Below are 15,471 nucleotides of genomic sequence, written 5' to 3'. Positions count from 1 at the left end.
GCCTCGATACACACGTGGAGACAGCCACTGCTTGATGATGCAGTTGAAGACCGAATACAAATTCTTTTGTCTTTGCTCGAGAGACAGCCCAGGATAAAATTTAATGGAGTAATAGAAGTCCGATGTGCCGTTAAAGAAAGGGCGAGGTTGAGAGATGAGATGAGTGAGAGGGGGTCTCATGTGACCTGTGCCAGAGAAGGGGAATAATTACAAAATATGGGAAATAAGGTAGTGCTGGGTTTTGGTTTTGGGGGGAGGGGGCCGCGAGAGGAGGCAGTTAAAAGAGAAGAGACGCAATTCAACGGAGTGATGGACAAAAGCTCGTTTGGAGCGTTCTACCAGAACGGGAAATCATGTATAGGAGCTGTGCGGAAAAGAGGGGTGGGCAATGAGAAAGAAAAGGAACAAGACCAAACTGTGAAAACAAAACCGAGTACGAATAATTTGTGTGTGTGTGTCAGGTTGAGGTTCTCGGGGGAATTTGACGTTTGGTGTGTGTCCTGTGTAGATTTCTCCAAGTCTTGAGTGATCCGTTGGTGAGTCCGGAGTATCTACGGAGTGCTAAGAAATAAAAAGGAGGAGTATTCGGTACAACGAGGCATTGGTGCCGTACCAAAGAAAGTGAAGCACAAGAATAGGAGAGCAACAGGAAAAAGTGCTGTCCTCCCCCAGTAAAGTTGACTCCGGGGTAAACGAGTGTACACAAGCACGGGGTCCTACGGGTATTGAATATGACGGCCTCTGGCAGGTCGGTGGGTTGACGATAAAAGTGAAGGGGGAGGACCCGAGAGGGAGGGGGGGGGGTTTAAAAAGGCGATCACATCATGTTCAGACAAAGCAGTGACCCCGAGAGCCACTGGCCACTGTCCCACCTCTCCGGACTGTCGATGGCAGCATCTCTTGGCGTCTCCCCGAAGCCTTAGTGCCATCACGAGGCATGTGGCACTACCGAGCATGGGGTGATTGGGTTTGAACTGAGTGCTGGAACTACAGCTGTTGCAATTCGGTTCTTCGAATCGATGCCCCAATTTGCGTGCCAGCAGTTATGGGGAGGCAGCTAAATGTTTCTTGGGCGCACGGCGGCGGCTCGTGGCTGGCAAGACGAGGAGGAACTGGTGCCCACCTGTCGAAGTCTATATCGCCGACAGGCTTTTGTGCCTGTCGGTATTTCATTTTTCTGGCTACATGAGGTGTATTGGTTTTTGCACGAATGCACATCGATACGCGTTCTGACTTGTAAAGTGCTCGCATAGGTCGAGTTGTGGGTCGGCGGTCGGCACGCATCCGAGCAGGATGATGGTAACTGTCGAAGGTGGGCAAGACGGCGCTCTGCAGTGTTGTATTTGACGTCCTGAGGACACCTTTGGCGTGGAGCTCGGAAATCCCGCCAAGATTCCAGATTTTCTGCCCTGGGATGCCCAGAAATGACCAGCAATTAACCCTGGGAATATGAGTATATCGTTCTGACACGTCCAGGCAGATTTTATTTCCGTCGCACCAGGGTCTTGTTTCTGGTATACGACGAATAGCAAGATGTGTCAGTCAGATAAAGCCGAAAAGAGACCCGAAAAGAACGTGAAGGCGAGTGCGGATTGTTTGTCGGACCAGTATCAATACAGCATCTTACCTTGTAGCTCTGCTTGTTCTGTCCATATCCTTGTCTGGGTCTGTCCATTTTGCCTGTGTCGTTTTCGAAGGACATGCGATGGAGTCCATACAACGGTGCATGACGGGTTCTAACCGGGCGAGGAGAAAAGCGCCGAAGCCATGTAGTGGTAGGCTAGCATAAAATATGAGAGCGAACGACGTCAAAAGCGACATCGAGACATTTGTAGTACGGGCACGGACGACTTGCTGCGCGAAACGTCAATTGTGGATGCCGCTGCAGCGTAATGTACTTTCTCCATTCTTTTCCGGGCGAAAGACTATCCGAACCACAAAGTGCGGAGAGCGTGGGGCGCTGCAGACTATGTTGAACTTCGTGACCAGCTCAGGCGAGCGAAAGCTGGCAGCACCGCGTTGCCGAAAAAGGAGCTGCGATGCAACAGAGAACAAGGGTTGGTGGGCATCACGTCGCTGCTTTGTTACTGAACGAGGAAAACAGATCATTGGGGACGACCTGTGCATTTCCTATTCTCCCCCCCCCCCCTTTTTCGTCGTCCCTTCTTCCTCTTTCCCGTCAGGTCAAAAGTCAAACCCATCTCATTCGCGCCTGCCTCCGATTCTCGCCCATTGCTCCTTCTTGTCTCGGCAGCTGGGACAGTCGTGCAAGGTCAGGCCCAAGCGCGTGGAAAGAGCGGTTAGCAGACTTGCACTGGCGAGGAAAGAGGTATCGAGTACAACATACAACACATACTCTCCCTCCGCACAACGTGATTTTGCTCTGTGTTCCTGCCTAGCTGACCAACAAGCGCGAAAGGCAAGGAAGGAGCCTCCGGGTGACCTTGAGGGTGGGATCGCTATTTGCACAGCCGGCCGTGCGAGTCACTCTTTCCCCACACGCACGCCCCTTCCATCGTCATTCTTAGCACCGGAGTGTGCCATATCCCAGCGAGCCCAGCTGCAATCACACTTGGAGTTAGGTGCCTTCCCCACCCGTCATCTGCAGGCCAAACGGCAAGTGCCAGGTGCCAACAGGCGAATTAAACAGGCGAATAAAATCAAGCGAAAAGGCACCAAAGCCAAGCGAGCCAAGCTAGCAAAATCAGAAAGAGCAGGCAAAAAAAAGAGGGGAAATCTCCTCTCGCGCTACTAGCCCCGGCAATAACGACCAGCAACCCCGCACCCGTTCTGGGCTTTTCCCCTTTCTGCTCCATTTTGCAGGATTTCGCTGTGATCTGCCATTCTGGATGTTCAGGGCATTTGGCCTTGTCTCCCACCATAGCGAGCTTCTCCAACCGGCGCTTCTACCGAGGTCACGGCGGGCGAGGTCAGACTCATGCACAAGACGAAGAGGGGAATGAACGTCGTGTTACCTTTTTCGCCAACGACGTCGTAGAAAGAGGGGAACACTCGGCTCAAAGGACAGAGAGGGAACAGGTGCCAACATTGCATCCTGCCGCGACCTGGAGACCGAGATGGTGGTTTATGTACAGAGCACGAGATGTAGCCGAGTATCTTGACACCTCTCCGCCCATCCTCTGCAGACATTGCTCGCCCAGCATGGCTATTCTCGCTCGCAGCCTTTGAACAAGCGTGTCTGGAAGTGTCTGGACCCTATGCCGACCTTTCAAACTAGACCGGCGAGACAGCAATACAGAGCCATACTTTTCCATTGCCCGGCCGCTGTCGGCACCTTCTTGACAAGGGTATGCCCTCCACTTAGTCTCCAAAGACTTGCCTGCGTTCAACTAATGAAAAGGACGAAAAGCCACAGGGATTTTCCAACAGGACGAGAAAAAACGTGTCTCCCTCCCATGAATCGTCAAGAGCCGGGAGCTTTGGCTTCCGGGCAATGGCCATGAATTTTTTTATTTTTCCGCCTCAAACAGGGCGTCCGTAACTATGGGCAAGTGTCCATGTGAGTGGTGTTGGTGGCGTTCGGTGGAGCGCCAACGGGCATGTGTCAAAGACTCCGAGGGAACCAACCGCCTAGTAAGTTGTAGACTACTGTAGACCTTGGCACACAAGCGCTCTGCGTGAAGATTCTCTTTGTTGGCCGCCCCTTGCGGCACGGAGCGTTGGGCCGTCATACGGCAGCTTCGGCGATGAAAGAAGAGCAAGAACTTATATGCCACAAAATACAGGCCGAAGTTCGATCAAAGCAATCAACCGGTAGATGGGCAAGGTCATACAAATAGTATGTAACAACTGTGGGAATCGTGTGACGGTGGCACTGGTCCTGGGGATTCAAAAAAGCCACTATATTCTGAAAACGGTCATCTACGTCGTACAGACTGGAGGGTGGGTGCTTGTGCAAGTGAGGCCACCAACGAGAATGCAACAAAGCAAGAAAATGGAAACACAAGGATGAGAATTTGTTGGTCGGAGTGGGGGTGCAGTTAATAAAAAGGCGGTAAAATGACACCGTGATGAGAATCAAGTAACAACAGTGATAGCAAGACAGAATGCAGGAAGAAGAAACGCAGGGACGATACAAGCTGCGTGGGATGAAGCGACAAGGACGAGGAAATTGAAACAACACAGTACATCGTCCTGAAATCTGTAGTTGTAGAGAGGAGGTGCGATGATGCGACCTAGACAGTCACAATTGACGCATATGTACGACGCACGACGTACTGCAACCGTGATGAGCAAGAAACAGCGTATACGAGGAGAGAGGTTAGGAGTAGCCGGCGTCTGGTGATGCATGGATGCTGTGGAAGCCGAAGAGAAGATGTGCACATAAATTGAAAGAAAAGAAAAGAAGGAATAACATAATATATACCGCAGGAAAAGCTTAAACCCAGCCAGGTGATGAGACACAGCGTACAGCTTCAAAAAAGAAGGAAATTTGGATGGCGACAAAAACAAACAACGAAAGACAAGAGAGACACAGAGAACGAGGCAACGGGGAATAGTATCGGAGCTCAAGCAGCCGAGACGACGAGCAGCCGATGGCAACAACAGACAAGCAATTTCCAACAGACCAAAAAAAAAAAAAAAAAAAAAAAAACTTAGCGCACGAGGGTGTGATGAATCAGTGGTGTTGGCCCCCAACCAGACAGAACAAGCAGGTCTTTTCTTGTCGGCTGCCTTCATGCTGCGTCCCCATTTCGACTTTGCTAGTTGTCGTTGTTCTCCGGTTCGTCGAAGTCGGTCACGTTCAAGCCGGCTTAACTTGTTTCCCAGTCGAGGGGGGGAAAGGCCCAAAATGGGGAACCGGCTGTCGTCTGGCTGCATGGGCGGCGGCGAGCAAAAAGAGGTAGGGAGGGAGCACGAAAGGTCATGCGGCCGACAAAATGGGAGAGAAGCCAAAAAAGAAATAACCTAGCTCGCCAATAATGCAGCGGGCGTGCGGGAGCTGGCCAGCATGCCAGCATTGTCGTATTCGCGATCGAAGTCCTGTCGTCCGTTGTCGGACGTCACCCTCACTACCCTTCGACACGGACTGTTTCCGTCTAGTTGTTCTTGCGTCGTCGTGTTTCGTCGCTGTATTAGTCGTCGTGCGTGCCGATGAAAAGGGAGGATGTGTCGTGTTTTTATTGTTGTGGCATGTTGTTGTTTGTGGACTGGGACTGCCGTCTCATGTCATATGTCTTTTGATTGTCGTCGTATCTTCGTCGCTGCACCACCTCCGTGTGGCCACACATCGCATTACCCCATCTACTCCACATCCCACTCGTCGTCGTTGTTGCGCACGTATGTCGCCAGACCGTTCACGTCGCCCGTGACGTTGGCCTTGACCTCGCCGTTGCCCAGGTAGGCGAACCGGTTGCCGTAGCGGTAGCGGATGTTGTAGTCCTCGAAACGCGGCGTCTTGATCGTCTTGAGGAAGTGGATGGTGCAGCCCGGCCACAGGTAGATGCGGTTCTTGACCTTGCCGTCCTTGAACCAGCTGCGGCACGCCTCCTGGAAGACGGTCGTCTTGTGGAACTCGTCAAAGTGCGCGTAGATGTCGTCCACGGCCTCCTGCTGCACGTCAATCGACCGGATGTTCTCGTGCTGGATCTTCTTCATCATCTTGATCGAGTACTCGACCGTCGTCTCGATCGACGGCAGCAGCGTGCCGGACGACCACGTCGCGCCGGGGCCCACAATCGTGTAGTAGTTGGGGAAGCGCGGCGCCGACACCCCCAGATACAGGTTGACCTTGTCGCCCCAGTCCTCGTCGAGCGTCTGGCCGGCGCCGTTGACGAGCTTGAACGCCGGCCGGAAGGCCACCTTGAAGCCCGTGGCGCACACAATGACGTCGAGCTTGTGCAGCTGGCCGTCCGCCGTGACGATGCCCTCCTTGGTGACGCTCTTGAGCGGGCCGAAGACGGGCTCGACGTTGGGCTTGACGAGCGCCTCAAGGTAGCCGTCGCCGGGCGAGATGCGGCGGCAGCCCGGCGCCCACTTGGGAATGATAAACTCCTTGAGCTTCTCGTGGCCGGGGCCCATGCGCCGCGTCATCTCCTCGGTAATGACCTTGCGGAAGTGCTCCGACATCGCCGAGCCCTGCTGGTACATGCCGAACAACGAGTTGATCTCGGCCTCGATGCGCCGGCGGAACTGCAGGTGGTACGCCGGGTCCTTGGCGAACTTGTCCTTCTCCTCCTGGCTGAATGTATACTGGCGCTTGGTGTCGTCGCCGCCCGTGCTGCTCTTGCTCAGAAGCTCGTCGCTGAGCACGCCCGCGCCGAACGGCGGGCTGATCCACGTCGACGACCGCATAAACACCTTCATGTCCTTGACCACCGGCTGCAGCGACGGCACGATCTGCACCGACGTCGAGCCCGTGCCAATGACGCCGACCGACTTGCCCTCAAACGACACGCTGTGGTCCCAGTGCGCCGAGTGCATCACGGGGCCCTCAAAGTCGTGCAGGCCCTCAATGTCGGGCCACACCCAGTTGTTGAGAATGCCGGTGCCGTTGACGAGCACGTGCGACCAGTCCTTCCATGTCTCGTGCGTCTTTGGGTCCTCGAGCGTAATGTCCCAGATGCCGCGGTCCTCGTTCCAGCGCGCCTCGACCACGCGCGTATTGACCTTGATGTATTTGCGCGTGCCAAACCGCTCGATGCAACTGTCAAAGTACTTGCGGATCTCGCCGCCGTATGCGTAGTAGTTGGACCAGTCTGGCTTGGGATCCCACGAGAATGTGTACAGGTGAGCGGGGATCTGAGGAAAGGAGGTTAGTATTGAATGACGTCGGTGGTGACGACAGTTTCTTGCTGATCATCTCCTAACATCAACCACCAGCACGGTCGTGAATTCAATCCGACTTACATCGCAAGCAACACCGGGGTATCTGTGGAAGTTAGTAGGCATTTTTCATGAAAAAAAAAGGTCGCATCACACTCAGACTTACGTGTTCTCAACCCAGGTGCCGCCGGGAATCTCATTCTTCTCGTACAGGACCAGCTCGAAGCTGCCCGGCACCATCTGCTTCTCCTATCGGGGTGTTAGTCCGTGTGCAGGCATTGGAGAGTACGCGAGTATAAGAAAAGACAAGAATAACAAAATGATCATAACAAAGCTCGTGAACACGACGACTCGGATGCAACGCGTGTATGTTTGCCCGGGCCAGTCGAAGCCAAGGCGTGGTCCCAATAAGAGGGGTCCAGGATCGTTCCGGGAAGCGTTTCCCGTCTCCAAAAAAAAAATAGCGTCAAGCAAGAGAGACTGCAGGAAAACGAAACTCGAAATACTGCAAGGGCGCAAAGACGCAAAAAAAACCAACATACCATCTTGTAGGCAAGGCAGATACCAGAGGCACCGGCACCGATGCAGGCCACTCGCAGCTTGGCAGGCTTCGAGTGGTACTGCTGCAACACGCGGTACGGCGTCGCCATCTCGGGGTACGAGAAGGTGTTGGCATCGTTGGCGGGCTTGTCGGTGCCATTCGTGCCGTTTATTGCGGAAGGAGACATGGTTGCGGCTGTCGTTCGGAAAGAGGGCGTTGTTCGTCCAAGTGGGAATATGCCTGGGAGAAAACAGAAAAAAGGATGAAAAAGAGATGGAGAGCTGAAAAGGAAAATGCTGAATATTCTATGCGCAGATGGTTGGCCCGATGCTGGAGGAGGAGACGGAAAAGAGAGGAGGAGAGGAGGAGGAGGAGAATAAGAACAACCAATAAAAGCGAATATGAGGAGTGCAGTAAAAACGAGGGGGATAGCAGGAAGGTTTTTATTGTATGGCTACTACTTTTTCTGGCCAAAGAAAAGGAGAACAATACAGAGGGAGGAGACACAGAGATATAAGTGTGCTTGCATCTTAGTTTGATGTGGATATCGATTAGAGATATTAGTGGAACCCTCATATCTACTGTTCATTTTCTTTTTCATTTCTTTTCCATTGATTTATTTTGAAACTACTCTTGGCTGCAAGCTCTGTCTACTTGACGGAAGGGTTGCGGCTGTTGCAATATACTGCTCCGGCGGAGAGTGAGTGTTGTCAGCAAGGTATCAACAGAAGACCAAAAATACGAAGTTTCTAAAGATTTTATGGCAACAACGGAGCATGAGGGACAGCATGGCCAAGAAGGTGGTCCGATGCCATGCACATTCTTGCATGTCAAGATCGGGGCAGAGATCATGACAAAGGAGGGCCGGCCAATATAGACAGCCGGACTACAAGACGTACCAAGACAGAATCACAAAGATGGCATCCGGATTAGTGATGCACCGCAGGCCAAAGGCTGGGTCACCGCGGGGGTTTCTTTAGCCACAGTCCGCTCCACTCTGGCATCGGAACGGAGATTCACAGCATCTGCAGTGTCTTTTCAGTCCTGTTTCAAAGTAAAAACTACGTGTAACCGCACGACAACCGCGCCAGGGTGTCGTTTTGCAGGTGACCGGGCATCCTGGACGATCAGAGCATGTCGGTTTCCGTGCACCGGAGTCTCACCAGACCTTTATCCTTTCTTTCTCGCCGTATTTTATTCGTTTAGTTGCCGTCTCCTCAAAGCCGCTAAAGTTCAGTACGTATGATCGGACAACGCGACTGGTCTGCTGGTGCTGTTGGTGCAAGCGGGCCATTTTCACCTGGTTGAAGACCAAGACAGTAATGGCAGACTGTTCCTGGCGACATGATTCAAGGTTCACTGACGACGGACGTCTGTCGATTCCCTCTAGCCCCGGGACAGGCAACACTAGCCGGTTGGGGGGTTGGATGTGCATTTCCGAAGGCGGCAATGGGCAATCTGGCGCGGCAAAACAATGGTTCATTAAAAAAGAAAGAAAATGAGGAATAAATTAACGAATGGCCGAAGAAGAGAGGCAAAGATCGGTCCTAGAAAAGGAGAAAGAGGATGGCATTGTCTGTGGTCTTCTTCCATGCTGCATGATGGCATTCGGGCTGTTGGTACAGCTCGAAAAAGTGCCTCTGGCCACAGAACACGGGACGAACTCCACATATCCACCCAGGTTATGTCGTGATGCCTTTTTAGTTTTTTTTTTTTTTTTTTTTTTTTTTTTTTTAGTTTTTTTTCTTTGACGTTGCGGGCTTGACCAAGCCATGAGCCGAGTTGAATCGACTTAACCACCGATGCTACTTTTCCTTCTTGCCTCCTGTTTACTGCCCGCCCCCCACGAGTCATGGGAGCTTCTCAAGTTGTGGCGTGACAGTGGATGCTTGTGGAGACGGACGTTCACTGCCTGCACTGGGTGCGGCCTGCAACGTGGGAAAATGTTTCCCGGAGAATGGCAGGACGGGAAATGATTCAGAGTCCCCACATAGCTTCCCCGCGTTTTGTGTCTCCCAGTGGTATTTTGACCGTTGGAGAAGTATTGAATCGGGGTACACGGTATTTCATACAGTTTGTGTGCGGACACAAGTATATTTGGGGTACTTCAGTCGTCCACATCTCCGAGTAAGGACTGTCGTGATACGCCATACTTTGTGCTTTGTGCAAGGCCTCAATCTCGGGTCGTCAGTTAAGGTAGAAGGCTCGCAAAGTCGCACCTGCCCCGCCTAAAGTTAAAGTCACGCGCTTGCCCCTGGCTGCTTCCTTCTCGACCGACTGGCACCCTTCAACGGACGATGGCGATGACAGTCTCCGTACTTCACACCTTTGCATCGGAGATGGAAGGAACGACCCAGCATAGCTTCCGCTCCTAAACACAAATCACGGCTTTTCCATGTCCCTCTGGTGCTCTTTCCTTTTTTGGGTATTCTACGTTCTTTTCTCGACCGTCTCGTGATTCTCATACGTCATCTGTGCCCGTCTCGCTCTTTCTCGATCCGGACACATCTCTGCACGGCTTTTGCCTTTCAGGTTTTTGGACAAACTGTGTTGAGACTGTGCTCCGCAACCCAATCACCCAAGCAGGGGCAGGGACAGTATTTCGTACTAGCAGAGGTAGGTAAAGCAAAAGCTAGAGGAAGATGTTTGCCCGCGTCAGGAAGGGGCGCCCAAATCGTCCTCACCTCCTCACAACCTCCACAAGTCCACTTTTCCCTGGTGCTACTTCCGCCTGCGGGCCTGCCAAACCTACCGTATATGGCAAGAGGGGTATCGTTTTACCAGCAAGTTCGCTCCTTCCTCTACTTCTTCATGAAGACAATAACCTACCTTGACATTGTTGGTGTAGAGGGGTAACCTGGAAATCGATCGTTCACGCAAAACATATCTCAACATTTCTGCAAGTCCTTCTCACGCAACACCGAAGACGTTCTCTCATCCCACCTCAGGCATCTACAGAAGCAGTCACTCTCATCGTCCTCCTATCCAAATCGACCGCCATGGGTAACCACGCTCTTGTCTACGGTAAGTCGGCCTATGGAAGGCGAATTGTCACGGCGGGATCAGTGTTCGTTTGAAGCCACCATCTCTCTTGAAGCCATACATGGCGTATATACGTGCACGCGCCTTCCATGCTCCCGAATCTAACATACGACAGGAGCCAGCGGCATCACCGGCTGGGCCATAGTCAACGCCATCTTGGAAGGCTACCCCACGCCCGAGGACTTTGACAAGGTCACGGCCCTGACCAACCGCCCCTTGACACCGGAGGCCGCCAACTGGCCTGCGTCCCCCAAGCTTAATGTCGTCAGCGGCATTGACATTCTGACCGATAAAGGCCAAGCGGGCCTCGAGGCCGAGATGAAGGAGCGCGTCGCCGACATTGACACCGTCACACATGTCTACTTCTTTGCCTACATCATGGATGCCGAACCGGCCAAGGAAGTCACGATCAACGTCGAGCTCATCAAGCGGGCCGTCACCGCCATCGAGAACCTGTCGCCCAAGCTCACGTTCGTGGTGCTGCCCACCGGCACCAAGGCCTACGGCGTGCACTTGCTGCAGGACAACTTCCCCTTCCACAGCGACCTGCCTCTCAAGGAGTCGCTGCCGCGGATACCCGAGCCGTATGCATCGCAAATGTTCTACTACGGCCAGACCGATATGCTGTCGGCCATGTCCAAGGGCAAGCCGTGGACGTGGTGCGAGATCATGCCGGACGTGATCATCGGTTTTGTCCCCAACAACAACATCTACTGCCTGGCCCAGCAGCTCGGCACCTACCTGTCTCTGTACCGCGACATTGAGGGAGAGGGCGCCGAGGTGCAGTTCCCTGGCACCGAGATATCGTGGAAGAACCTGTTTATCGAGAGCAGCCAGGACATGTGCGCGAAGGTGTCGATTGTGGCGTCTCTGCACCCCGAGAAGACGTCCGAGGAGCGCTACAACGCGGCAGACAGCAACAACGCGGCGTCGTGGAGCCAGAAGTGGCCCGTGATTGCCGCGTACTTTGGCCTAAAGGGCGTGGCACCGCCGGCTGGCGGCCAGGGTCCCGACCCGGTCAACTACCTGGCGGACCACTTTGAGCAGTGGACGGCGCTGGAGAAGAAGCACAGCCTCAAGAGCGGCCGCGTCGGCAGCCAGCGCGCCTTTGGCGGCTTTGCCTACTTCATCATGACCATGCTGAACTTTGACCGGCAGATGGACATGACCAAGTGCTTCGAAATGATGGGCAAGGACAAGGTCGAGTACACGACCAAGGACGCCTTCTACACGGCCTTTGACCGATTTCGTGCGGCCAAGATCATTCCGTGAGAGGCTATGCTGTGGCCGAGAGGAGAAGAAAAGCGTTGTGGACACAGTGACGCATTCATGATGTTGACAATGGCATTTCTACTACCTCGCGTTGATACAAAAAACAGTCCACACCAATACGAAGACTTTGCATGCACGCGGAGCAACTTGACTCGTGACTGTGTCCCTACCATATCCGCAACCGGCCTACTGAGATCACATCGTGATCGTCGTCGAGAATGCTTTGAACATTACGACAAGGACAAACGATCGAGCCAACTCCACCTGGCCAGCTCAGCAGCTGCCGTGATGAATGATTGCCTATTCGTACTCCGTACTCTGTAATCTGGTAAAACCGCACGACGGCAAGAAAACCATACATTATATAGACACTCCCTGCAGAATCCTAGATCACAACAAAAAAAGGCTGAGGACATTTGATTTCCAGTGGATGAGAAGACTTGTCGGTACTTTGTTTTTGTGCGTATTTAGTTGCATAAATAGGTACCTAACCGCGGCAAAGAAGCAAGAGGGGGGCAGCTCTACAGCCGCAGGACCCGAGTGGGCCTGCGCTTCAGGCGATGCGGACTTGCAGCTGGCGCGCCAAACCAGCGCTGTTCCCACTGCCTTTGTTCTTTGTGAAGGCGTCGGCTAAAACACAACACGTTCTCCAAGCAACACGAGCAATGCCCACAATCATATGCCAGAGTGACCATTGCATGCAGCTCTGTTTAGAGAGGCATTGCCACTCCACATTGTCAGGCTGGTGAGTGCGACACCGTAGCCAAGATTGGTGGTCGTTTTCATCGGTTGCAAAGTAACGGCAGATAGATGTCTCTATCCTATCCAGGCTGGGCTGTTCGGCACAAGCCCAGCTTTGGGTAAGGAACGCCCGGTCTCCGCTCTTGGGGGGAGGGTGGTCGACCTCTCTTACTCGCTTCCTCTATGTCGAATCCTATTGTATTGTTTTACCTTCTTTATATTTATTTTGCCCTGTCCCGGTATTTGCTTTCTGCCTCCACTTCATTTCTCCTTTTTGTTCTCTGATTTCATCACCAGCCATCTCACCTCTTATATCGAGCCTCACCAGCATATCCTTCTTGTTGTCACCATGTCCGACCCAGTGTCTGTTTTTGACGGCCCGGCGTTCCAGCGGATACCCGTCTGGGTGCAGCAGAAGCTGTCGCCGCTCGCCGTCCAGAAGATCCAGGACGTCTACGACTTTGTCGAGAATGAAGTCATCCCCCGCGAGCAAGTCATGCGCCAGCAGGTCGCCAGCAAGCGCTGGGCCATCCCACCGGTCATGCACGAGCTGCGCGACAAGGCCAAGAAGAAGGGCCTTTTCAACCTGTTCCTGCCCAACCACTTCACGGAGAGCCCGGGCCTGACCAACCTCGAGTACTCGTGCTGCGCCGAGATCATGGGCCGCTGCTACTGGGCGCCGCAGACGATGAACTGCCACGCCCCCGAGACGGGCAACATTGAGCTGCTGGCCAAATACTGCAACGAGGAACAGAAGGAGAAGTGGCTCAAGCCGCTGCTGGAGGGCACCGCCTCGTCGGCCTACTCCATGACGGAGCCCGACGTGGCCAGCTCGGACGCCACGCAGATCAGCATCCAGGTCCGCCGCGAGGGCGATGAGTACGTCATCAACGGCCGCAAGCTGTACGGCAACTGCCTGTGGAACAAGGACCTGACGTTCTACATCCTCATGGGATGCTCCGACCCGGACAACGAGGACCGCTGGAAGCGGCACACGATGCTGCTGGTACCCTGCGACACGCCCGGCATCACCCAGGTGCGCAACCTGACCATCATGGGCTACGACTGGGCCCCCGAGGGCCACGGCGAGTACGTCTACAAAGACGTGCGAGTGCCGGCCGCCAACGTCATCCTGGGCGAGGGCCGAGCCTTTGAGATTGCCCAGGGCCGTCTGGGCCCCGGCCGCATCCACCACTGCATGCGTCTGCTCGGCCAGTGCGAGCGTGCCTACGAACTTGCCCTTGTGCGCTGCAAGGACCCCCGGAAGAAGCCCCGCGGCAAGTTCATTGGCGACTTTGACAGCAACATTGAGCGCATCGCCCAGATGCGCATGGAGATTGACGGCGCACGCCTTGTCGTGCTGTCGGCAGCCGACACCATGGACGTCCGCGGCAACAAGGCTGGCAAGCGCGCGATTGCCCAGAGCAAGGTCCTGGTGCCGCACCTGGCCACCCAGATCATCGACGAGTGCATGCAGATCTACGCCGGCCAGGGCTTGACGCAGCACACGCCGCTGCCCGAGATGTGGACGTATGCGCGTTTTGTGCGTGTGGCCGACGGCCCCGACGCCGCTCACCGGCACCAGGTCGGCCGCGAGGAGATGAAGACCGCCGGCAAGTTCATTGCGCGCCTGCGGCAGACGAACGAGAAAGCCAAGGCCTTGACCGAGCAGTACGGCTACAAGTACGAGTCGTTCGACTAAGGGGAGGGACGGGGATGCGTTGGTGGTGAAAATGAATACTAAGCGTGTATCATCTGTGTTTATTTGCTTTTTTTATTGTTTGTTTTACGGTATATAGGACCTTCATCTAGCAAACCTTGTAAAGTGAGTAGACATGCTCCGTTGCTTAAGCTCGACTCGCTCTATGTTACTCTGCGAAATAAATACTACCCTACTATTCTGTGGCTACGTTTTCTTCTTTTTCTTCTTTTTTTTTCAAATGTCCAATTGACTCTCCCCATTCATGTTCTATGCAAAGTACCCAACTGCTCTGTCCGCTCCCTGTAAGTACTTTATCGTTTGCCGCTGGAAGTGTTTTCCCGGAAATGGTAGCCACTAACACCGCTTCGTGATAAGTTAGCTCGGCAAGAAAGACTCTCTTGTTTCCCCCGTTCTCTTAACGGCTTAGCTTAGCCCACAGTTGGAGTAAACGGACATGGAAAGTCCATTTTTGACATCGACCTTTAGATCGTCGAGCTAGCATATCGAATGCAGGATACTGCCCCGACAGTGTCCGCTATACAACAAATGCCATACAAGAAAGTAAAAAAAAAAAACCACGGAAAACAGATCAATGTACAGAACGTCGTCAACGGCCCACCCGGCCGCTTACAGCTTCGCCAGACGGCCGGCTGATAACCGTGCGCCGCCGTCGACGGAGATGTCCTCGCCGTTGACGTAGCGGCCTGCAGCCGACGACAGGAACACGGCCAGGCCGGCAATGTCCTCCGGGATGCCCAAACGGCCCAGTGGGTTGTCTTTGCTCAGCTCCTCCTCGCCGCCCAGGTTCTTGATCAGGCCCTGGGCCAGTTTCGACGGGAAGAAACCGGGCGCAATGACATTGGACGTGATGTGGCGCGGGCCAAGCTCAACGGCCAGGTTGCGGCCCAGATGGTTGGCCGCCGCCTTGGACACCGAGTACATGATGGTGCCGGTGGCGCCCACGTGCGGCACGTTGGAGCCGGCCGTCGAGCTGATGATAATGACGCGGCCGGGGTCCTCGAGCGTTGCGCGGCCCTCAAGCAGCGGCAGACTCTTCTGGACAAGCTCAAAGATGCCGCGCACGTTCAGGTCCAAAATTTTGACGGACGAGTGCGGCGGCGCGTCCTCGAAGCGCGAACCCCACGAGGCACCCGCATTGCACACCAGGATGTTGAGGCCGCGCGAACCAACCAGGTCCTTGACCTGGGCGACCAGCTTCACAATGGCGTCGGAGTCGCCCACGTTGGCGGCCAGACCGACGGCGCGGCCGTTTATGCCGGGCAGCGCATTGAGGCGCTCGACGGCCTGGTTGATACCCTGCTCGCCCTCGAGCTTGCGGGCGGTCACAATAACCAGCGAGGCACCAGCGCGAAGGAAGGCCGTAGCC

At 54.2% G+C, this 15,471-nt stretch overlaps 4 protein-coding genes across 4 annotated transcripts in view; 2 read left to right on the top strand and 2 right to left on the bottom strand.

The window, feature by feature from the left end:
- Nucleotides 1-5,265: 5,265 nt before the first annotated feature.
- On the bottom strand, nucleotides 5,266-7,514 carry SPBR_06741 (uncharacterized protein; the record flags this gene model as incomplete). The annotated part of the gene is made up of 4 exons (XM_040764997.1): nucleotides 5,266-6,762; nucleotides 6,871-6,892; nucleotides 6,953-7,035; nucleotides 7,329-7,514. 4 exons carry the CDS (start codon nucleotides 7,512-7,514, stop codon nucleotides 5,266-5,268), a joined length of 1,788 nt encoding a protein of 595 aa, XP_040617498.1.
- A 2,812-nt stretch (nucleotides 7,515-10,326) lies between these two features.
- SPBR_07322 (sirQ protein) lies at nucleotides 10,327-11,641 on the top strand (the record flags this gene model as incomplete). Its single annotated transcript, XM_040765576.1, has 2 exons — nucleotides 10,327-10,351; nucleotides 10,485-11,641. The coding sequence occupies 2 exons, from the start codon at nucleotides 10,327-10,329 to the stop codon at nucleotides 11,639-11,641; spliced, it is 1,182 nt and encodes a 393-aa protein (XP_040617497.1).
- Nucleotides 11,642-12,731: 1,090 nt separating this feature from the next.
- Nucleotides 12,732-14,084, top strand: SPBR_07288 (acyl-CoA dehydrogenase; the record flags this gene model as incomplete). The annotated part of the gene is made up of 1 exon (XM_040765542.1): nucleotides 12,732-14,084. The coding sequence occupies one exon, from the start codon at nucleotides 12,732-12,734 to the stop codon at nucleotides 14,082-14,084; it is 1,353 nt and encodes a 450-aa protein (XP_040617496.1).
- Nucleotides 14,085-14,711: 627 nt separating this feature from the next.
- Nucleotides 14,712-15,471, bottom strand: part of SPBR_09600 (rhamnolipids biosynthesis 3-oxoacyl-acyl-carrier-protein) — a gene marked incomplete at both ends in the record, with an annotated part of 1,624 nt that continues 864 nt past the window's right edge. The window contains one exon of the mRNA XM_040767412.1: nucleotides 14,712-15,416. Coding sequence (XP_040617495.1) covers nucleotides 14,712-15,416 — 705 coding nt within the window. The remainder of the gene's footprint in view (nucleotides 15,417-15,471) is intronic.

This window comes from Sporothrix brasiliensis (genome assembly GCF_000820605.1).
Source record: "Sporothrix brasiliensis 5110 chromosome Unknown Cont20, whole genome shotgun sequence".
Classification (NCBI taxonomy): Eukaryota; Fungi; Ascomycota; class Sordariomycetes; order Ophiostomatales; family Ophiostomataceae; genus Sporothrix; species Sporothrix brasiliensis.
Note: the sequence above shows the minus strand (reverse complement) of the source record. Positions and strands in the feature narration are given on the sequence as shown.